Source organism: Erinaceus europaeus, chromosome 1, assembly GCF_950295315.1.
Source record: "Erinaceus europaeus chromosome 1, mEriEur2.1, whole genome shotgun sequence".
Lineage (NCBI taxonomy): Eukaryota > Metazoa > Chordata > Mammalia > Eulipotyphla > Erinaceidae > Erinaceus > Erinaceus europaeus.
In genome coordinates this window covers 122,807,716-122,832,628 of record NC_080162.1, presented here as the reverse complement: position 1 = coordinate 122,832,628, position 24,913 = coordinate 122,807,716, and the positions used below count along the sequence as shown (strand labels likewise).

The following is a 24,913-nucleotide window of genomic DNA, read 5'->3' as shown; positions in this document are numbered from 1 at the left end:
CTCCCATTGTCCTCTGTGCTTACCATAAGCCCACAACTAGTCCACCATTTTCAGAGGTGAATGTTTGTTTAATTCATATATAAATTTTACATAACATCCACAGTGCTAGAAACATAGGCACATTATTTAAACTTATGGTATATTAAACAATTACTCTCATATCTGTTCCTTTCAAGACAGACTCCATTATTTCAAGATAAAAGTGAAAATAGTTATAAACCAAGGGACTAAAGGCCTTGATCATTCATTTTTGGGGTAGAATCCTTCTATTAAAACCATTTTTGTGTGTGCATGTATGTGTTTGAGATACACAGGGAGAGAGAGAGAGAGAGAGAGAAGGGCACCACTACAGCACATATAGACCCAGCGATTGAACCTGAGGCCTCATGACACCAAGTTCTGCAGTGTATCTGCTGAGTCATCTCCTTGTCCCAATATTATTTCTTCTGACTTCAACCCAGGAGGGTCAATATGCACTTTGGCAAAGCAACACGTGTTTCTTAAAGATTTTAATTCCATCAACTCTAATACCAAACTTCTACCTGGATATTTTTAAATAACTTTATGGTCTTGTTTCTATAACACAATTCAAGTCAGAAAAAGAAAGAGAAGGGGGGGAGAGGGAGATAGAGAGAGAGAGAGAGAGAGAATGAGAGAAAGAAAGACAAGAAGGAAGGAAAGGAGGTCTATTTTCCCACTGGTCTTCTTTGAATTCCCATGGGGTGATTCAAGAAAGTGTTATCCTACCGAAGGGCTCGCCTAATTATAGCTAATTACAAATGGGCAGCTTTTGATAAAACATAATTCATTTGTATTAGTTTACTCCTAAAGGAATACATTTAATAATTCATCAACTCAAATATGAAACTGATTAAACATAGAGTGAACTTGACAAATCCAAATTTCCTCCAATGATCAAATGGATTCATTAACTGCACCCAAGTATGCTCCAGATAGCTGATTTTGTGCAATTAAGAACATACATAGCACATATAAAAACAAATCAGTGTCAAGTCATTGTAACATTGCATTCAGAATGAGGAGAAAAATGAGTACTGAAATGGATTAGCATAGCCACTCTGATATGATACACTTTAACTTGGAGAAAAGAATGATTCATATACACAATTCTCTTAGTAAAATCTTCTATTTCTTGCTAATAACACATTTTAATTCAGAAAAATGCATTGATTTTATTCAAATATATTTTCTAAAATATAAATATTTAAATTAGATTTTTATAAATGCAGAGAATGTAGTTTCTGTTGACCCCCACCCAGATTGATACTAATCTGCCCAAAACATGTGATGAAGAAATATTTATAATTATGATCATTTTAAGTTTTCTATATAAATATATAATAAGAACTTTGCAACTTAATTATGAGTGATTAACTCATACTTCATGTAGTACTGAGCACCTTAGATTACAGATTGCTTAATTAAACTATTTGCATTAACATATATATTAATGTTATTTACAATACACAAGTATAATTTTTGTATATGATAACATTCCAGTGATTTTAATAGTATGTAATGGAAGAGCAGAGCATGATTTACAGAGGCATCAAAACTTTCCTGTAATAGTCAGGACTGAACTTCATTCTTCAGCATTTTCAAATCGAAGAGGAACACAAACAAAACCAGATCAATGTCCCAAAGCTCTGTTTTCCAAAGAAAGTTTTCACAATAAAGGAGTTGTACTTTAAGTGTAAGGAATGTTCCCAGATTGCCTCTTGAATAATACCTATTAAATTGTTTGAAGAGGTCTGCAGTTGTGGAATCTGAATAAGTTGGCTAGTTCAGCATTTAACACACATTTTGGCAAACTCTTCATTATTCTTGATCATAAGGCATCACTCAATCAATGCTCCTTGAAGCTAGTACTACATAAAACTTAATAAACATGTATGTGGAAGGGAGCAAAAATCACCTTCCTTTGAAACAATTGCATTTTTTTTTCTTTAAATCTTACCAGAGCACTGCTAAGCTTGGGTTTATGATAGTACAAGAGATTGAATTTAGGAATTTGGAGCCTCAGTCTCTCTGCATAACCATTATGCCCTTCCGGAAACAACTTCACTTTTCAAAGTTCTTTACATAGGTATTTGCTCAATTAAATTTTTGAAAAGCATACAAATCTAACCCATTTGTCTATGTAAACTCAAGAAGAAAAAACTGTTACAAATGCTTACAGATACCCTAGAGATAATTTTCAATGTTTGAGGGAAATAACTCTTAAATTATATATCATACCAATTGATGAATTTTTTTTTAGAGAATTAGTTTTGAAAGATAAAACCAAAGTCTTTCAATCAGTAATGGGCTCTATGGTGTCTGAAAATATACTTGTAGAAAAATATCAGGTTATTAGTAGTATTTCCCTGGAATTCTGAAGGAACTGTGAATGCCATTATGGGATTTGATTTTTCTATTATACTGCTGGAGACATATATATATATATATATCCCTGAATCATCTGGAATTAAATGAGGCTGTTTTGTCCCCTGTGCAAAAAAAAAAAAAAAATGCATGTAAGCACAGGCAGAAACAAGGGTCTATAAGTTGCTCAAGTACTTCCACTGAAAACCACAGAATGGGAATAGCTAGCTAACTTAATGTGAGTCATATATATATATATATATATATATATATATATATATATAATTTTTTAAAATTTGATTTCGATAAATAAAGCAGTTAGCTTGGTTGTCAGGTAATGGACATTGGTGTGAATATAGTTCAGAATTAATCAGGTTTTAGGCACAGTACTATTCAGTAAAAGTTTGTGATTTAAGCAGTCGACTTTGGCTCAGATTCTGTCACATTAAAGCTGAGATCAGTATCGTATGCTTTATTTAATTCTCACTCAGAGCATGCTAATGAGAAGAACACTTCAAAATCCTCGTGCTTAACGGAAGGATAATTCATTAAGAAAAAAGTAACAGCTGCTTCCTAGTCAGATAAAAGGTGGGTTTCCATTTGAAGTACTTTTCTCTCCTTATCCATGAAAGCAAACTCAATTATAAGTAAGAAATAAATCACAACAAAGCAAGAGATCATTGTTCTTGGAAGGGCAGAGAGGTGAAGATATCCATTTCTTCTCCATTCAGCCCTTCCTTACCTGGGTGAACAAGTTACCTAGAAACAGGTGCGATTAAGATCTGCTCAAGCTGTTCTAATGTTCATGTTCTTGATTGTCATTATTTTAAACTATGCCATATATTTTCAATTGCATTCATCTTTTTATCCCTTTACTGTTCTAAAATGCCCATTGATTCTGGCACTCTTTGTGGTATTTTTAGGGTACCACCTTTCAGCTGGTGAAGCTGACAGAGGAGTCTGGGGCAGTTGCACAGGCTTCTGGGAATCTAAAGCTGATGGTGGCATGCCATATGTAGAGCATGGCTCACTGCAAATGGTACAGGTTTTTTTCTCAAAGGCAACTTGCCCCTCTGTTCAAGCCACCAAACCCAGTCTTGTAATTTTCGCTGACAGGAAGGAATGGATGGTGAAGACAATTGGCTTGGGGCAGGTATGAAGGTCCAATTGCTGAAATTTAAAAAGAAAAGAACGTGAGTGAATTTACATCAAGGCTTGATAGAGAATAAGCAATTTCATATCAAACAGATCTGCATACTTCTTTCTGTCTAATGGTGACTGGAACAACTATGTTTTTGTAAATCCTTGACCCCTCAGTAAGATAAAAAATAACTTTGAACTTATTCTTTTTTCAATTGTCAGAATTATTATTTTTAAAATTTTTATTACTGATTTAATAGTGATTTACAAAATCACATCTGAAGATTAGATGTATATCCCAGTTCTAACAATTTTCAGATGTTCAATCTTGGACAAGTCACTTAAAAATATTCTTTTATATTTATTTTTATTTATTTAAGAAAGGAGACATTAACAAAACCATAGGATAGGAGGCCTACAACTCCACACAATTCCCACCATATCCCATCCCCTCCCTTGATAGCTTTCCCATTCTCTATCCCTCTGGGAGTATGGACCCAAGTCATTGTGGGTTGCAGAAGGTGGAAGGTCTGGCTTCTGTAATTGCTTCCTCACTGAACATGGGCGTTGACTGGTCGATCCATACTCCCAGTCTGTCTCTCTCTTTCCCTAGTAGGGTGGGTCTCTGGGGAAGCGGAGCTCCAGGACACATTGGTGGGGTAAAAATATTCTTAGTACTGTCTAATTTATTGGGTCATTAAAATACTGAATGAGGGTATGGGGGAGATAGCATAATGGTTATTCAAAGAGAATCTCATGCCTGAGGCTTCAAAGTCCCAGGTTCAATCCATTGTACCAATATAAGACAGAGTTGAGTAGTGCTCTGATATATATCATATATATATATATATATATATATGTATGTATATATATATATATGTGAAATGCATATATATATATATATATATGAAATGCATGCAATCTAGCAAATGGAAGAAGGTATTTATTTACACATCACACATCTGACAAGTGGTTGACATCAAACATTTATAAAGATGTTTCAAAAGCTCAACAAAAAGAAAAAAGAACAATTCAACAAAAAATATACATTTTTAAGAGATGGATAGACAGTTTTCTAAAGAAGATATACAGGGGCCAGGTAGTGGCACACCTAGCTAAATGTACACATTACAGTTTTCAAGGACCTGGGTTCAAGCCCTTGGTCCCCACATGCAGGAGGAAAGCTTCACAAGTGGTGAAGCAGGGCTGCAGGTGTCTCTTTGTCTTTTTCCCTCTCTGTCTCCCCTTCCCTTCTCAATTTTTCTGTCTCTATTCAATAATAGATAAATAAAAGATTTAAAAAGAGATAAAGGGAAAAAAAAGGAAGATATACACAGTCATAAGAGGAAATGCTTAACTTCTCTCATCAGAGAAATGCAAATTAAAACCAAGCGAAGGGGGGCTTACTAGGGGAGAGGTAGCAAATTGGTTATGCAAAGATACTCTCATGCCTGAGATTCTTAGGTCCCATATTCAATCCCCACCCCCACCCCCTCACCACAATAAATCAGAGCTGAGTAATGCTCTGGTGAAAACAAACCAACAAAAACCAAAAGAAAACAAACAAACAAAAACATTTTAAGATTCCACTTCATAGCTGTGGAGGGCCTACCCCCACAAACAGAAAGTGTTGGGGAGGAAGTGGAGAAAGAACTGTTACATTGCTGATGGGATAGCATATTTAAGAAAAATGGCCTGGAGGTTGCTCAGGTGGGTGTAGTTTATACCTAACCATTTATCAAACCCTGATTTAATCCCAGCATCATCCAAGAGCACTAAGGTCCAGCACCTAGAAACCTGCATGAGTGGTGGAGCAGTCTATGGTGTCTATACTGTCTTCTTGCCCCACCCCCACCACATTTCCAAAAGTAAGAAAAGAAGAAATAAAAGCAGGAGAAAATGCTTTTCCGGGATACTGACCTATTTCATTATGGTAAGCAGTAATGATGACAGGAAAGGAGTTTAAATGCAGGGGCTATTATCAATATGAGAAGCCTAAAAGCTATCTTTTTTTTTTCTATTTTTATTTGCAAAGACAGAGAGAAAGTAGAGGAAGAGAGAAAGATAGACACCCATAGACCTGCTTCACCCCCTGTGAAACATCCATGCTCCAGGTAAGGAACGGGGGGCTTGAACCTGGGTCCTTGCACATGATAATGTGTGCCCTCAACTGGGTGCACCACCAACCAGCCCCCATAAATGTAATCTTAACTGACAACTTTGCTAATCTTATTGGATATTATTCAGTATCACCTCAGAACTTCTATGTGATGGCCTGGTTTTCTCTCCATCCTAGTAGCTTTGACTAAGTTTCTCCATTTCCTTGTCTGGATTCTTCAACCTCTTTGCTCTCCACCCTCTTAACGGCCCAGATGACCAGGACAGTACACTATTTGCTCCTGCATCCCTGACACCTAGCAGAATTCTGAGGACTGTTTTTCTTTCTTTCTTTTTTAAAATTGTTATTTATAAAAAGGAAACACTAACAAAACCATAGGATAAGAGGGGGTACAACTCCACACAGTTCCCACTACCAGAATTCTGTATCCCATCCCCTCCCGATAGCTTTCCTATTCTTTAAGCCTCTGGGAGCATGGACCCAAGGTCATTGTGGGGTGCAGAAAGTGGAAGGTCTGGCTTCTGGTTGATATTTTAAAGTATGAATGATATGTACTTGAATTAAAAGCTACAATTACAGAAGCCAGACCTTCCACTTCTGCACCTCATAAATAATCTTGGTCCAGTCCAATAGATCCCTCTTTCTACTGTCACTGGTCATCAGCATAAGCCCTCTTGTGGGCCTTTCCAGGACCTTGACCTCACTGTAGAGCAGTAATGATAAGGACTGCCCCACTCCCCAAAGGGAGGCTAGGTTAACCTACTCTGCCACTTGAGGAAGAAGAAGACTAGTACTGAATGAGTGCAGCGTAGAATGTTGCCAGCTGTGACCAAGGACTGCAAGCTCAGACTGACAGGGACTCAGAGGTAACAAAGGCTCCTGTGCTAAATATGAATGGATATGGGCCCAGGGTCAGATTGATAGGGTTTACAATTAAAGGTATTTATATATTTTCCTTATATTTGGCAGCTACTCTCTGCCCTGATCCAGCTTTCTAGTCCTATTCTTAATTCTGACAACATCTGCCCAGACAATACTTTTAGTCTACTTTTAAGTTAGCTGTTGGGCTCAGGCAAAAATTACTAAAATCATGGGCCCCTTGGAACACAACTAAAATAGACTTCCTAGCTTCTTCCCACAGGAAGATCCCTAGTTTTATTTGCTCTATTTCTACCTTTGGGTTCCTGTTTATTGAACAAATTGTCCTGCTTTATATATTACTGCCTCTTTAGCAGTAATACATAAAGCAGCTGCTACCATGACACCAACCTGAGTTCCCTGGGCAAACGACCTCATCAATGTGTCCCAAAACCTCACCTCCCCAGAGCCCTACACCACTAGGGAAAGATAGAAACAGGCTGGGGGTATGGATCAACCTGCCAACACCCATGTTCAGCAGAGAAGCTCTTATAGAAGTCAGGCCTCCCACCTTCTGCACCCCAAAAAGAATTTTGGTCTATACTCCCAGGGGAATAAGGAATAAGGAAGCTTCCAATGTAGGGGATAGGACACGGAACTCTGATGGTGGAAACTATGTGGAATTGTACCCCTGTTGTCTTATAACCTTGTTGATTACTATTAAATCACTAATAAGGAGTAAAAGCTAAATTTTGTAAAGGCTTCTTTCCTTTGACTTAGATAGTTATGTAAAATACAAAAGAAATTGGAGAACTTTTAAATAACTGAATCTTATGGCTGTTTTTCAAGGCTCAACGAAGATAAGAAGCTGCCAGTATTTCATTAATAGTCAGATGCTGACTGAATGCAAGGCAGCATTATGGTGAAAGCCATGACAGGCGTGCACCATAAAATGAAATTTCACAACCACACTTCCTACAGAAAATACACTTAAGGGACGGGTGGTGGCGCACCTAGTTCAGCACACATATTACAATATGCAAGGACCCAGGTTTGAGCCCCCAGTCCCCAGTTGTGAGTGGTGAAGAAGTGCTGCAGGTGTCTCTCTGCCTCTCTCTCTTTCTGTCTCCCCCTTCTCTATTTCTGGTAGTTTCTATCCAATAAATAAATAAAAACAAAAAAAACAAATCTTTTTTAAATTGTTAAAAAAAAGTACACTTACAATCTCTCCATCCTTGCCTCCAAAATCTAAATATAGCATCCTGATGCCATCATCTGAGGACATTTTCAGCTTTTCATATGGAGACTGAATGATTGTCTTGGAAAAGGCACCCTCCTGTGGCTCTGTGGTAATGGAAAACCCATTTTCATAATGAATGGTCAAACGGCACTCCTGGTTTTTATATGTGCAAGCTGGAGGAAAGAGAGAATGTGTTAGAGACAAAGGGAAAGAGAAACACATATACAGTATGAATATAAATAAATATAAAATAGAAATAAATCCATTATAATAGGCTCTTTACACTTCAAGCTTCTTCAGTTCCAGAGACCCAACAGAGATCCCCACTCCCAATTTACTGAGGAAGAGGGTTAATTCTTTACAGTACAGTGGATGAGATATATGCACAATCTCTATCTGCCCATGACAGGTGTCTCAGTGTCTGAAATATTCCCTCCTCCAACACAGGTCACCCCCCCCCATCATACACCAGGACCCCAATACTCTTGCCCATCCCTTCCCCCAAAAGCTTTTGCTCTGGTTCAATACACCACACCCAGTCCAAATTTCACCTTATATTTTCCCTTACTGTCCTTTTTTCTTAAGCTCCACTATGTGAGATCATTCAGTATTGGTCCTTCTCTTTTAATGCATTTCTTTTTTAAAAAATATTTATTTATTTTCCCTTTTGTTGCCCTTTTTTTTATTGTTGTATTTATTATTGTTATTGTTGTTGATGCCGTCGTTATTGGATAGGACAGAGAGAAATGGAGAGAGGAGGAGAAGACAGAGATGGGGAGAGACAGACACTTGCAGACTTGCTTCACCGCCTGTGAAGCGACCCCTCTACAGGCGGGGAGCTGGGGGCTCAAACTGGGATCCTTACGTTGGTCCTTGCGCTTTGCCTCATCTGCGCTTAACCTGCTGCGCTACTGCCCGACTCCCAGTCATTCTCTTTTTGACTTGTCTCACTCAGCATGATACCTTAAACTTCTGATCAAGCTATTGTAAAAGAGATGACCTCATCATTTTAATGGCTGTATAGTATTTCATTGTGTTGATGTATACCACAACTTTCCTTCCTTCCTTCCTTCCTTCCTTCCTTCCTTCCTTCCTTCCTTCCTTCCTTCCTTCCTTTCTTTCTTTCTTTCTTTCTTTCTTTCTTTCTTTCTTTCTTTTCCTCCAGGGTTATCGCTGGGACTTGGTGCCTGCACTACGAATCCAGTGCTCTTGGAGGCTTTTTTCCCCATTTTTGTTGCCTTTGTTATTATTGTTATTGCTGTTATTGCTGTTGGATAGGACAGAGAGAAATTGAGAAAGGAGGGGAAGACAGAGAGTGGGAGAGAAAGATAGACACCTGTGGACCTACTTCACCACTTGTGAAGTGACCCCCACCCCCGCAGGTGGGGAGCCGGTCCTTGCACTTCATGCACTTCATACCATGTGCACTTAACTGGCTGTGCTACTACCTACCCCCCCCTCCACCCCCAACTTTCTTATCCACTCATCTGGCATTGGTCATCCGAATTGTTTCCAAGTTTGGCTATTACAAACAGTGCTGCTATGAACATAGGTGTACACATGTCTCTTAGGATAGGCATCTTTGTTTCCCCTGGGTACATTCCTATGATAAGAACTGCTGGGAAAGTCCCTTTCTAGCATCTGTGAGAGATTTTTAAAACTTTTATTTTTTATTGGAGAAATTAAGAGGGGGAGGGGAGACAGAGAGTGAGAAAGACAGACACTTATAGCACTGATCTACCATTTGTGAAGATTCCCGACCCCCTTGCAGGTGTGGTGCCAGAGCTCAAACCTGAGTCCTCATGCATAGTAGCATATATGTTCAGCTGGATACACCACCTCCCAGCACCCCATCACAGATTTATAAAGTTAAAAATTAGCAATTGCTTATAAAAATATTCTCTCTACTGATTTATCAATTGTATGTCTCAAAGTTTCTCAAAAGACAAACTGAATCTTTTTAATATATAGGCTATGTATTTGATATGCGAACTCTCTCAAAAGCCTGGACCAAGTAGATTAGAAGCTTCCAATAGCACAGCTATATACAAGATACTGGGTACTGTCCAGCAAACCATAACAAAGGGACTTTTCAAAGTTAACCCAATTAACAAATAATGTGATGATAATATTAACTATTGATTGTCTTTTTGAACCCTAAGACAGCAGGAACCTCACATCTTCACTATAGAGCCCCTACTTCCCCCAGTCCTGGAACCCTTGGATAGGGCCCACTTTCCCGTATGCATCTCCCAATCCAAACCAAATAACATTGCATCTGCCGATCACAACCTAACCAAAGCAACGATTGCTACCTCAACATGCTTCACCTCAGAATGTATCCAGAGACTTCACGTGTGGAATGACAACCCTTCAGCTTCATTACTCGGGTGAGACCTTTCCTTTAATAGTACACTCTAATTTCATCTCAGGTGGTTCACCTTCTAACAAAGTCCCATAACCTAGATATACACCAGTTTCTGTGAGAGAGAGCTTATGTGCACACGTATCCATAAACTACTGCAAAATATATACCTGAAAGCAGAAGTACACTAGAGTTTGCAGTGAGTACCTCCCTAACACTTCCTCTCCACTATTCCAAGCTTGGGATCCATGATTGCTCAACAAATTGTTTGGCTTCATATGTTAACTCTCTTTTCAATCACCAGGTTCCAGATGCCATCAGGATGCTGGCTAGGCTTCCCTGGATTGAAGACCCCACCAATGTGTCCTGGAGCTCAGCTTCCCCAGAGTCACATCCTACTAGGGAAAGAGAGAGGCAGACTGGGGGTATGGACCGACCAGTCAACGCCCATGTTCAGCGGGGAAGCAATTACAGAAGCCAGACCTTCTACCTTCTGCAACCCTCAACGACCCTGGGTCCATGCTCCCAGAGGGATAGAGAATGGGAAAGCTACCATGGGAGGGGGTGGGTTATGGGGATTGGGTGTTGGGAATTGTGTGGAGTTGTACCCCTCCTACCTTATGCTTTTGTTCACTAATCCTTTCTTAAATAAAAAATTAAAAAAAAAAAACCAACAAAAAACATTCTCTCTGAATTGATGTTTATTGTCAATTTAATTCGTCTAAGAAACTAAGGGAAATAAATGGGGGAAAAGTCCTTTTTCCTGAGACTTACTGAATTCTATCTGAGCTTTAGTCTTTATCTGAACATTTGACAGCAAACAGACAGGTAGGTATTTTTGCCTTCCATGTGATTTTCCTCAAGCTTGAGGAAACTGACATTCACTTTAGAGTTAGTGACCTCTGAATCATCATCATCATCATCATCTTTCTCCTTTACACACACACACACACACACACACACACACACACACACACACACACACACACACACACAACTGATGCCAAGCAAGTATTCCTGTCATTACAATACCAAATTAAAAAGGTAACTTAGAGTTAAAAATGAATAGTTAAAAATTATAATGTTAACTAAACTAAAACCTTTTGATGTTTGTTTCTTTTTTAAATTTTTTTATTATATTTATATTTAATACAGACAGCCAGAAATTAAGAGGGGAGGGCAAGACAGACAGACACCTGTAGCCCTGCCTTACCACTCATGAAGCTTTACCTCTGCAGGTGGGGATCAGGGGATTGAACCTGGGTCCATGAACATTGTAACATGTGCTCTCAACCAGATACTCCACTACCCAATGTTTTTTTCTTTTTTCTTTTATTTTTAGGAAACTATCAAAGTGAATTAGCTTCCCAGCCCTATGTATGTGAGCCTTTTAATATTTAAAAAAAATTATTTAGGGGGCCAGGAGGTGATGCAGAAGGTTAAGTGCACATGGTGCAAAGTACAAGGACCTGCACGAGGATACTGGTTCCAGCCATAGGCTCCCCACCTGCAGCGGGGGTCGCTTCACAAGTGGTGAAGTAGGTCTGCAGGTGTCCATCTTTCTCTTTCCCTCTGGCTTCCCCTCCTCTCTTGATTTCTCTCTGTCCTATCCAACAACAACAATAGTAATAATAGCAACAATAACAACAACAAGGGCAACAAAATGGAAAAAATTGCCTCCAGGAGCAGAGAATTCATGGTCCAGGCGCCAAGCCCCAGCGATAACCCTGGAAGCAAAACAAAACATAAACACACACACACACACGTTAGAGACCACGAGAAATCAAGAAGAAAGGGGGGGGATATGCAGCACTGTTTCACCACAAAGAAATCTTTCTTCTTGTAGGTAGGGCCCTAGGGTTTAAACCTGGATCCCTGCACACTGTAATATGTGTGCTCAAACAAGGTTAAGGTACTAGTTTTCCTTTGTGGTCCTCACTTCAACTAGGAACAGATATCAGGCCTTTATACTTATAAGCCACCTAGGGAATATATAAAACCCTTGATCAATGAGGTCTGAAGAATATCATTAAGTAGCAAATTTGATTCAATTTGACTTTTTTTTTCTTCTTCACAAAACATCACATTGAACAAATCCTCATAAGTAGATTGACTCAGGTCTTCATAAAAATTTGAAAGTATTTTTTGGAAACTACAACACATTCTTTGCAGGGAGAAGGTGTGAGGTGGAATAAAAGTAAAATCATTATTGATTACCTTATACCATCAGAAGCTCATCATTTCTTTCTCTTTTGCCTTCAGGATTATCACTGGGACTTGGTACCTGCACTATGGCTTCACTGCTCCTGGAGGCCATTTTTTCTCTTATTCCGTTTAGGACAGAGAGAAATTGAGAGAAGAGGGTAAAATAGAGAGGAAGAGAGAAACAAAGACACCTGCAGACCTGCTTCACCATTTGTGAAACAACCCCCAACTGGGGGGCTCAAACCAGGATCCTTGGACAGGTCCTTGTGCTTCGTACTATGCAAACTTAACGTGGTGTGCCACTGCCCAGCCTTGACCATGTCTCTCTCTATAAACCAATAAAGATGCACTCCATCACAAGCTTATGAAGCAGAGTCAATACTGTCGGTGAACAAAAGCACAGCTTGGAGATGAACCTGTCACAACTCTAGTGGCTTAGGTTGTGTCATTTGTCTTCTTAGCTATTTGGTACTTAAGGAGGGATGCAGATAGGGCCTTTGGCAAACACTCTTGTTTTTCTCCTTCATGAGAAGCAATACTGGGGTGGTGAATGTCTTCAAAGTTTGAGAGGAGAAATTGTCTCTCTTGATGCTTATAAAAAGAAGTGACTTCCAGTGGAAGCTCTAGTTAAAACATACCCATTCCTATGGCTTCCTATTGCCATATTTAAAAATATTTATTTGATGTAGACAGAAGGAAATTGAGAGAGAATTGAGGAGACAGAGAGGGAGAGAGAAAGAAAGATACTTGCAGCACTGCTTCACTGCTTGTGAAGTTTTTCTCCTGTAGGTGGGGACCAGGAGCTTGAACCCAGGTCTTTACATATTGCAACATTTGCACAGATCCCCATTCACCTTTTTCATCTTGTAAATAAGGGCTATTATTCTCCAATAGGAGTTGGCTGAGCAGAGTTCCTCAGGAAGTCTTATATCTTCCTCTCAGAAAGACCCTAGACCTGCTACTTCTCAGTCTAAAGATAACAGTTGTCTCAGAAATATACTTATTGCTTCCACTTCCTATTCCCCCCATCCCCAGAGCACTGAGCAGCTCTAGTTTATGGTGGTACAGGGGATTGAACCTGGGACTTTAGAGTCTCAGGCATGAGAGTCTCTTTGTATAACCATATGTTATCTGCCTCTGCCCATCCTTTTATGATTTTTTTTTTCTATTGCAGTGAAGTGTCCTAACATATGTACAATTTCACAGCTCTTAGGGGTTGATGATGCCATCCATTTAACAAAATTCAGACAGAGATAAAGAGAGAGGGGAAGATAATACAGTACCAGGGCATTCAAATGTGGTGCTGGAGTCCAAACCCAAGTTACAAGCATGACAAAGCATGTGCTTCACTGGGTGAGAGATTTTCCAGTCCTATGCTTTGGTTTTAGTGAATCTGTTGACAATTACCCAAAACATATTAATACATGGGAGGAGAAAATAGATTAAATCTCATCATGGAAATACACCATGGTAGAGCTTTTTGATTTGCAGAATTTTAGAACTGGAAGGCATTTTTAGTATTTTACATTATGATGCTTGTATGATATAATATTACATGACAGAGAGGTGTTTGTCATATATGGTGTTGGTTACCAAAATAAAGTCTTAGGCAGGGGTAGATAGCATAATGGTTATGAAAAGAGACTCTCATGTCTAAGGCTCCAAAGTTTCAGGTTCAATCCCATAATCCAGAGCTGAGTGGTGCTTTGGTAAAAAAAATAAATTAATTATTGTCCAGGGAGATGATGTCATGGCTAGAAAAAGGACCAGAAAGCTGGATCAGGGAAGAGAGTAGCTTCCAAATCTGGGAAAGGTGTATAAATATTGTTGACTGTAAACCAATTGATTTGATCTGGGGCCCATATTCAGCTTAGGAGCCTATGTGACCTTTGCATCCCTGTAGATCTGAGCTCACATTCTGTGGTCATGAGTAGGAACGTTCCAAGCTGCCCCAATATCAGGACCCATCTTCCTCGGGTGGAGCATAGAATATGTTGTCCAGCCTTGCTTCAGAGGATGAAACATTCTCTACTGTTGTTGATCTATGTTGTTGATCTATATTGTGGATCTATGTTGAAGGCAAGGTCCTATTGTGTTGTTCCTGATAGAGATGACTGGTAATATTGGGGAGAGGGATTTATTCTAGGTCTAGGCCCATTATGTCTGTTTGGGAATCTCAGGACTCCCCGAATAGGGCCCCAGCTGATGGAGTGGCCTGATAGTGAGCAAAGAGTCATCATTAAAGTATGCCAGTCTCTTGCCTTTATTCAGCTTTTGCAGTCCTTGCTTTGATAAGGTTAACTTTGGAGTGAGTGAGGGAAGTGTAATAGGAAGTAGGTGAGGAGGGTATCTAAGTCTAAGTAGACACTATTTCATTATGAACTTTTTACTGACTGCAGACTATTGTGTACTTTTGCTTTCAGGTATATATTTTGCTCCAGTTTATGGATACATGTGAACATATGCTCTATGGGGGCATATCAGATTTCAGGCTCATGGAAAAAAAAACTAGTATAGTCACAGGCCCTTTGGAATATGACTAACATAGGTCTACTAGCTATTTACAAAATGGAGACCCCGCAACTCTTCACCCGCACTATTCCAGCCTTTAAGTTCATGATTAGTCAACAATTTGTTTTGCTTTATATGTTAACTCTCTTTTCAGCCACTAGGTTACAGATGCTAGCATAATGCCAACCAGACTTCCCTGGACAGACAACCCCACCGGTGTGTCCTGGAGCCCTGCTTCCCCAGAGCCCTTCCCCACTAGGGAAAGAGAGACAAGCTGGGAGTATGGATCGACCTGTCAACACCCATGTTCAGCAGGGAAGCAATTACAGAAGCCAGACCTTCCACCTTCTGCATCCCACAATGACTTTGGGTCTATACTCCCAGAGGGTTAAAGAATAGGAACGCTATCAGGGGAGAGGATGGGATACGGAGTTCTGAATGGTGGGAATTATGTGGAGTTGTACCCCTCTTATCCTATGGTTTTGTCAATGTTTCCTTTTTATAAATAAAAATTAATTAATTGATTAATTAATTAATGATATAATAATTAAGACATAACTCTATTGGGTAAGCTATGTTCCAGCCGTGGCTTCCCATCTCAAATTCCCTCTCCTCTCTCTCTCTCTAACATTTATCATTCTATCATTGACAGAGTATGTGGGCAAATATGCTTTAAATGTGTTAGTTTTTCCTTACTCTATCTAAGAACTTCAAAGTTATTCCATTATGTATTCTAAACTAACTGCCTGTGATTACTTTCAATTATAGTCCACCTCAAATGACATTAAGCCCTGTCTATAATGTGATCGATTATCTGAATATGTTCTTGATCTACACAGGATAAACGGAGCACATTATCAAGTTAACTGAAACTCTGATACAAATGTAAGCACCCTCAATAGCTCTCTCTAAAGCCTTTAGTGATTGCTAGGTGTGCTCTATAGACATCTTTTAACTTGTAACTGGGTCGTATGTTTGAACATATCCATCATTTTCTCACTCCTTCTACTCAGCCAGCTCAGTTTACACAATTCTTTGTTGCCTTCCTCTGGCTTTTCTTTCAACAGTCTCATTGTTTCCCTGTCAAAATAGAGTTTAGTTTGTTGGGAGAAAAACGTTTTATAAAATGTGTAGAATGTAAAATAAATTAAACCCCTTCAGCGACCTTTAGTCTTTTCTAAAGCACACCTGAAGTTATTACAAGGAGTCTGAACAGAACATTAAATTTAGTATTGCAGTGGATGCAGTCTTTTCCAATTTTCAGAGTAAAAACTCCAGCATGGGGATTGGTGAAATGGCTCACTTGGTAGGGTACTTAAATTACTGTGCAGACGGACAACTTAGCTTCCAGATGCAGCATACCACAGGGAAGCACTACAGTTCTCATCAAAGTGTTGGTGTGGTATCTCTCCTCTCTCTTTGAAAAAACAGAGTTGGGGGAGATAGCATAATGGCTATGAAAAAGACATGCCTGAGGCTCTAAGTCACAGGTTCAATCCTCAAACACCATAAACCAGATTTTAGCTGTGTGGGGGGGGCAAGGGGGGGGAGCAAAAACAAAATAACACTCTAGTTTTTTTCCTGGTATATATAATTGAGAAGTGCTCTGGTTCTCTGTTTCTAAAACGAATAAAATATTAAAACACTCTCACACATACACACAGACAGACACACACAGGCTAAACTCAAATGGTAAAGCACTGGGTTTGCATGCCAGTCACTACATGTGTCAGAGTAATGTTCTAGCTTATCTCTCATGTGAAATTCTCTCTTATGTGTAACATAAAATAAATCTTTAAAAAATAAAAACTATATGGGGCTAGGTAATGGCATACCTGGTTGAGTACACACATTACAGTGCGCAAGGACCCGAGTTCAAGTCCCTGGATGTTACCAGCTGGGGAAAGCTTCACAAATGTTGAAGCAGCGCTGCGGGCGTCTCTCTCTTCCTCTCTCTCTCTCTTCTCCTTATTCCCTCTCAATTTCTCTCTGTATAGCCAAAATAAGTAAATTAAAATATATTTTAAAAGAACTATATAAAGGTTTTCAAAACTGACAAAGAATGTTTGGGGACACTTGTAAGTTTCCAGATGGTATTTAAAGTGACATTGACTATCTTGAAGATACTAAACTTCTGTTTGTTTCAGGTCTCTATGAGCAGAAATGTGGATAACTACATATTGGTATGCATGTCATCTTTCAGAATATTCTTGAGTGCTGAAGGAAGTTGTGTTCTAGGTCAGTGATGTGTAGAGTCGTTCATGAACCAGCAACTTCAGTGCACCAGTCGGGTAATTAGCCACAGGTTCTCAGGGCTAGTGAAATAGCTCACTTGAGGGAGTCAGGCAGTACCACAGTGGGTTAAGTGCACAGGGCGCAAAGTGCAAGGACCGCATAAGGATCCTGGTTCAAGCCCCTGGCTTCCCACCTACAGGGGAGTCGCTTCACAGGCAGTGAAGCAGGTCTGCAGGTGTCTATCTTTCTCTCCTCCTCTCTGTCTTCCCCTCCTCTCTCCATTTCTCTCTGTACTATACAACAATGATGGCATCAGTAATAACTACAACAATAAAAAACATGGGCAACAAAAGGGAATAAGTAAATATTTAAAAAATAGCTCACTTGGATAGTGTGCTGATTTGTCATGGGCATGATCTAGGTTCGAGCATGCCTCTACCACATTGAAGGAAGCTCCTGTGATCTGATGTCTTTCCCTCTCTCTTTCTCTCTCTCTCTCTCTGTCTCTTATTGGCTCTCTCTGTCTCTATCTTAAAAACAAACAAACAAACAAAAAGACAAAACACATTCCCAGGTCCTACCCCCCACCCCCAATACTGGCTCGCAATCTCTGGGTATAGACATCCTCAATCTGAGTATATAACTTCTGAGAGTATAACTAAGAAAACAAGCAAACAAAATAAACTATATATATATACACATGTGGTTTTATTGTTGTTTTTAGTGTGGCTAACGTTTGGATATATCATGCCTTAGTTGTTTATTTTTTTAATATCCTATTCCTCTGATTCAGAGCTGTATCATAGGATTTGTTACCAAGATGGACTGTTGTAGATATATGTTGTCTAGTAGGGTTGCTATAAGGTACATATATATGGTGACTGAACACCTCACGTAGGGCTAGTCTAGCTAAGGAATTTATTTTATTTTAATGACTTGAAATTCAAATAGTCAAACTGAGCTAGAGACTAGAATACTGGACATCACAGACTTGGAGAAAAATTTAAGAGGTCAGGTGGTGGTGTACCTGATTAAGTGCATGTGTTGCTATGCACAAGGACCCAGGTTCAAGCCCCTGGTCCCAACCTTTAGGGGAGAAAGGTTCATGAGTGATGAAGAGGTGCTACATCTCTCTCTCTCTCTCTCTCTCTCTCACTTACTCCTCTACTTCCCTTTCCTTCTCAATTTCTCTCTGTTCTATCAAGTAAAATAAAGAAAGTTTAAAAAAAAGAGAAAAAATCTAAGACCAACAAGTGTAAAAAGATTTGTTTGTGTTTCTTTCACAGGAGTTCCCGGGAATCCATTTGAACCCCTGTCCTCTGACATATCCCACAAGATGACATGACTACAGTGCACCCCCTGAAACCCAAGATGTGATCTGACACGATCTGAAGAACCTGATTCACAGACTCCAAGGACAGAACTTTCTTACTGCCTTTCTCTCGCCCATCGCTGTCTACCCTTCCTGCTTCTGTTTCACCTGTCACCTTTTGGCAGTTCTAGCTCACTGTCTACAGAGAAGCAAAGTTCCAGTGGCTGTCCTCCCCCATCGAGATAGACATGCGGCATTTCTTCCCCTGGTCATTGGCATTGGACTGATGCTTCTATTGGACTTGCTGATATACCTTTGGACACTCCCTTTACACTGCTGGACTTCTTGAGGACTGACTGTAGCAGTCCATGGACCTTACAGCCAGCTGTCTCGGGACTTTGCACCGCCAGATCACCCCTCTTGCTCCTAGGCCTATCAGGTCCCCAGTAGTGCTCCCTTTCTGCCCATCAGACAGCCCCTCTCCACCTACCAGGCCTCTCTTCAGTCTCACGCTGTCCCTTGCTACTCTTAGTTATCGCTCCCTGTCTTATTCCAGTACTTTTAACAACTCCTGCACGATATCATTTAGGTTTCCGACCAACAGGTTTCTGTTCACCCCTACACTACTATTCCTCTGTCGGAGATGAAGTCTTTTACAGACATTGACCCATTTAAATACGGCCATTGGAAAGAGAGAGATGTTGGGAAATTGTGAGGATGTGGTTGAGCTTGGCAGGGCTTGAACCTGAGAAATGTGTCAATCCTGTTAGTCTCTCTCTCTACTGAGAGGCTGAGCAAGGAGGGACAGTAGTAACCCCAAAGGTGTGCCTTGTCCTATCAGACTCCTTGTCTCACTAAGCATCCCGCATTCCTGATACTATGGCCATTAGATAAAAATAAAAGGGGAGACATTGGGCCTTAAAGCCAGTCCCCCTGCTCTGCTTACATAATCATTGTTTTGCCTGAAATATCCCCGCAGCGTTATCCCCTCAGGGTATTGCTACTTCAGTTAAAACCATCACAACAGTTGCTAAGGACACTTCCACCTTCCCAGTATGCCTTTTGCCTCTCCCCACCCCCTTTCCTAGCCAATCCTGTTCCAACTTGCCACTTCTGTCTTTACCCTATAAATCCCAGTGCTGTTCTGGTTTCACTCTCTTTTCTCTTCCATGTCCTGACCTGGAGAAGACCTGGAGACGGGCTGGTGGGCATAGTGGGAGGCAGCCATTTTGCTAGGTCCACATGGCCTAAACCGCTGTGCCCACACCCAACTCTGGGGTACCAATGTGAATAAAGATTTGCATTCCCACTCTGCCATGAGTTCCTGGTCTCTTCTCTCTCCCCGTGACATAACCCGACAAAATATGTAGTAAGTACTTACTACATGCCAAGTGCTATGTTTGGTATTTTATGTGAATTATTTTTCTTAATTCTTGACAACCTTATGAGGCAAGTATCCATCATTTCCCACTATTTATCGATGAAGAAATACAGATATATACACAAGATTAAATAAAAAGAATGAAGAGATAGAATGCAATCGAGTGTGTTGTTAAATCTTGTGCTTGTGATTATCTAACCTTACACTGCTTCTTCAGAGACATACAGAAATGACAGTACCAGGGAGTCGGGCTGTAGCGCAGTGGGTTAAGCACAGGTGGCGCAAAGCACAAGGAACGGCATAAGGATCCCGGTTCGAACCCTGGCTCCCCACCTGCAGGGGAGTCGCTTCACAGGCGGTGTGAAGGTGTCTATCTTTCTCTCCTCCTCTCTGTCTTCCCCTCCTCTCTCCATTTCTCTCTGTCCTATCCAACAATGACAATAACAATAATAACTACAACAATAAAACAACAAGGGCAACAAAAGGGAATAAATAAATAAAATAAAATATTAAAAAAATAATAAAAAGAGATGACAGTACCTATGTATCCAGCTATCAGGAGATATAGAAAAAAATAAAGAAAAATAATTATCAGAGTAGCTTGAATGAATTCTTTGGTGTTTTGTTTGCTTTTTATATTTTTAATACTGGCATGTAAGTGAGAATTTTCATGTTTCTCTAGAATGGAATTTAGAATACAAACAACCTGATTTTACTAGTCCTGTCATCTTCCACAAGTCCCATGGGCAGGGGAAACAGCATAGTGGTTATGCAAAAGACTATGATGTCTGAGGCTGATGTCCTAGTTTCAATTCCCAGCACCACCTTAAGTCAGAGTTGATCAGTGCTTTCTCTTTTTCCCTCCCTCTCATCCTCATTAAAATAGAGTATTAAAAAATTAATAATACATTTTCTGATTTTTTAAAATCAAGTCAACTAGGGAACCTATAAAAATTACATAAAATGTGACTACATATTGTGACTCAGGATATATACACACAAAAATACAAATAAATTCTATAAAACACACAAAAATTGCACGACTATTTCTTTTTATTTAGAGAAACTATTTTTCCCTTTTGTTGCCCTTGTTTATCGTTGTTGTTATTGCTGTCGTTATTGTTAGATAGGACAGAGAGAAACTGAGAGAGGAGGAGAGACAGAGAGGGAGAGAGAAAGATAGTCACCTGCAGAACTCTTTACCGCTTGTGAAGTGAGTCCCCTGTAGGTGTGGGGCCGGGGGCTCAAACTGGGATCCTTAGCAGATCCTTGTGCTTTGTGCCATGTGCACTTAACTTGCTGCACCACCACCCAACTCTCTGCACTGCTATTTCTATTCCATTTAATTTCATTTAAAAATATTTGACTTGGGGCTGGGTGGTGGCACGCCTTGTTGAGCGCACGTTATTAAGCCCATGGTCCCCACCCGCAGTGGGGAGAGCTTTGCAAGTGATGAAGCAGTGGTGCAGGTGTCTTTCTCCTTTTCTATCACCCCTTCCCTCTCTATTTCTGGCTGTCTCTATCCAATAAATAAAATAGAGCACATATGTTATAGTGCACAAGGACCTGGAATCAAGCCCCCAGTCCCCACTTGGGGGTGGAGGGAGAGCTTCACAACTAGTGAAGCAGTGTTATAGGTGACTTTCTCTTTCCTTCTCTACCTCCCCTTTTCCTTGCATTTTTTTTGTTTTTATCCAAAAATAGGTTAATTAATGCCATGGGCAGGGGTTCACTGGTGATTTCCCAATGACTTCTTTATTCCTTTACCCACAACTATATGCCTTAGGTTCCACTCTTTGTTAAGATCTCTTTATCCAGTTTTTTTTTAAAACTAGTTCTGTGAATTACCTATTATATTTCCAAGGACTGTTACAAAATCAATTTCTGTCATTTATGTCAAGAGCACTACTAGTTCATGCCTGAAAGTTTATGCTTCCAGGAAGCCTTCTAGGAGCCTAGGTATAAACATGACATGAGATTCTTCAAGTTACTCAACTCTCTCAAATGAAACAGGACACAGTTTTTTTTCTTTTTACAACCAAACTTTAGATTCTATTTTAGTAGGGCAATGCAATGCTTTAATATAGAATAATTTAACTTTGGGAACTTAAAAAAAAATAAGAATTATTGACACCAGGATTATCACTGGAGTTTGGTGCCTGTGCACGCGTGTGTGTGTGCGCGCGCACACACACACACAGACACTCACACACACACACACACACACACACACCCAACACTCCCAGTGGCCACTATTTCTTTTCTTTTTATGTGCTAGGACAAAGAGAAATTGAGGGGATGGGGGTATAGAGAGGAAGAGAGGACACCTGCAGCACTGCTACACTGGCCATGAAGGTGGGGACTGGCTTATTGAACCCGGGTCCTTGAGCATAGTGATGTAGTGCTCAACCAGGTGTGCTGCTGCCTGGCCCCGCACTTGAAAGTTTAAGTGCCCCGAAAGGCCAGTAATGGAAACGACTCATAGGCCAGGGTAGAGTTCAGAATGCCTTCTGCCTGTCAACATGTGCTCATGGTCATAGCAGTGCTCACCTGTGGTGATTTCTGTAATAAGCTCAGCAGAATTGTGGCAGCCCTGTACTATGCTCCTTGTCCAGTGAGAGAGGTCTCTGCTGATCTCAGCCCTGAAGAGATGTGTTTCAATTCCCTGCCTGGTACCAGTTCGTGTTGCAAAGGAGAGATCCACACCAGTCTGTGGTGATCCTTTCCCTGGACCTGAATGAACCAGCCTGTTGAAAAAGAATGAGAAGAAATCACCAAAATGAAATCTACCTTCTTCACCCAACATGTAACTTGGCAAAAGCTCCCAAAGGGTTGATATGGTCTCATTTTTCCACTCTGGAGCTAGAGTTCTCTATACTTCCAAAAATTTTTTTTTGTCATTTATTCATTTATTTAACTTCATTCAAGGGACAACAAGTTACTATATGGTTGCTGACACAGGTTCGTCCTTTCACATTCACCATGGTTCTGCCATCTCCTCATCCAGCTCCTCTCCAGTGGTAGAGTGAGATTAAGAAAGAGCCCCCACAGTTTTGCATCTGGCTGAACATGCAAATGAGTTAAAGAATATCACTTTATCTATAGTTAGATAAGCTCAATGTACGCATATAAGCTAAGAGAGGAAAACAAAGAGAAATAGTGAATCAAAACCACTTTATTTATATACTTTTAATATATACATTTCCCATATTTGGGAGCTACTCTCTTCCCTAATGCAGCTTTCTAGTCCTTTTTCCAACTATGACACCATCTACCCAGACAATACCTTGGGTCAACCCTCATGTTAGTTGTCAGGTTCAGGCAAAAACTAGTAAAGTTATGGGCCCCTCGGAATATACCTAAAATAGACCTACTAGCTTTTTCCAAAATGGAGAACCTAAATCTTCATCTGAAATATTCTTGCCTTTAGGTTCATGATTAGTCAACAATTTGTTCTGCTTTATACCTTAATTCTTTTGAGCCACTACGTTCCAGATGGTACCATGATGACAACCTGACTTCCCTGGGCAGATCACCCCACCAATGTGTCCTGGAATCCCACCTCCCCAGATCCCTGCCCCACTAAGGAAAGAGAAAGACAGGCTGGGAGTATGAATCAACCTGCCAATGCCCACGTTCAGCGGGGAAGCAATTACACAAGATAGACCTTTCACCTTCTGCACACCATAATGACCCTGGGTCCATACTCCCAGAGGGTTAAAGAATAGGAAAGCTATCAGGGGAGGGAATGGGATACAGAGTTCTGGTGGGAACTGTAGTCCTCTTATCCTACTGTCTTGTTAGTGTTTCCATTTTATAAATAAAAATTTTTAAAAAGGAAAAAAAAATAGACAAATCCCTTTTAACTTCAGATGGTCCTTCAGACTCAGTCTAAGCCAAAGCAGACTGTATCCAAATTCCTAGATGTTAAGAAATCAATAGCCTGTTTCTACATTAAGTAACATCAGGATTCACACAGCCCATGTCCTCTGCAAAGGATGGAAAGTTTTTACCAGGAGTCAAACACTATTCCAAACAAACAATCATTTAGGGATCATTCACCCAGTAGAGGCTGTACCTTGGCTAGGCATGAGGCTCTGGGTTCAAGCCCTAGCACATGGGAATGCTATGGATTAGTGTCTTATGTCATTTTTCTCACTTACTCCTCTTAAGTGAAAGTGAAAAAAATGTGCTGGAAAGGCTGAACAAGGGTATTGCTACAGTATCAAGAGGCCCTGAGTTCATTTTCTGGCACAACATGGGGCTGACTGCTAATGAGCATGCTATTTCTTTTTGCAGGAATGAAGATGTTCTGGAACATATCCGTGCTGATGGATGGATGCATAGCTTTATAAATATAGAAAGTCATTTAATTCTAAAAAAATATCATGTAGAGGGGAGGTTGAAGGTTCAAATTGAAAAGGTTTTTTTCCTAAGGATGCCAAAGGTAACATGTTACTATCTTTAGATGTCTATGGATTACAGAGGGGAAAAAAAAAGAGGTTATTGCATCTATATGTACACACAAGGAAAAATGAGTTCTGAAAAACTTGTGAGATGGTATTTATCATGTGGTATTTAGAGATCTGATTCACATGAACTTGGAAAAAGAAAACAGAAGCAAGCAAACTCAGACTTGTGAGAACAATGTAGGTTACCTTTGGCAGTGGGAGGGTGGGGATACAGAACTTTGGTGGTGGGTGTGGTATGCAACTATACATTGTAATCTTATTGTCTTGTAATATAATATTAATAAAAAAATAAAAAATAAAAGAAATAAAAAGAGGAAGAGAGAGAGAGAGAAAAAAGGTAGTGCTAAGTAGATAGTCTGAGTCTTTCCTATTCTGTCATGTTGGGAAATGCACACATTATGCTCAACAAAGAGGAAGGCCAGGCCTTGTGGCATAATTAGCAGATGTCATTAGCATAGAGCAGGTCCTTGAGATGACTGAAGGTATTTAAGGGGTGAACTGCTGGAAATAGCTCTCTCTTTCCCTCTTGCTGGCTCCTACCCTTTCACTCTTGGATATCTAGCTTAACCCTTGCCAGTCTAGCATGAGGGTGTTTCTTCCCGGGCACATGCTCTCTGGGTTGGAGAGAACTCAACTGGAGCCAACCTGGGCTGCTGCTTAGCGACGCGGGAAAGAGACCAGGAACTTGTG

General features: G+C 40.2%; 1 protein-coding gene across 2 annotated transcripts in view; it reads right to left on the bottom strand.

Moving 5' to 3' along the window:
- Window positions 1-1,497: 1,497 nt before the first annotated feature.
- SNTB1 (syntrophin beta 1) overlaps window positions 1,498-24,913 on the bottom strand; it is a 356,345-nt gene continuing 332,929 nt past the window's right edge. Inside the window, exons 5-7 of one of the 2 annotated variants that reach the window (XM_060195661.1) lie at window positions 22,302-22,498; window positions 7,725-7,846; window positions 1,498-3,555 (exon numbers count right to left, since the gene is read on the bottom strand). In XM_060195661.1, the coding sequence (XP_060051644.1) occupies window positions 3,463-3,555; window positions 7,725-7,846; window positions 22,302-22,498 (412 nt within the window). In that variant the 3' untranslated portion in view covers window positions 1,498-3,462. Of the gene's footprint in view, window positions 3,556-7,724; window positions 7,916-22,301; window positions 22,499-24,913 lie in introns of both variants that reach the window. The other variant, XM_007526224.3, reaches the window with a different exon arrangement.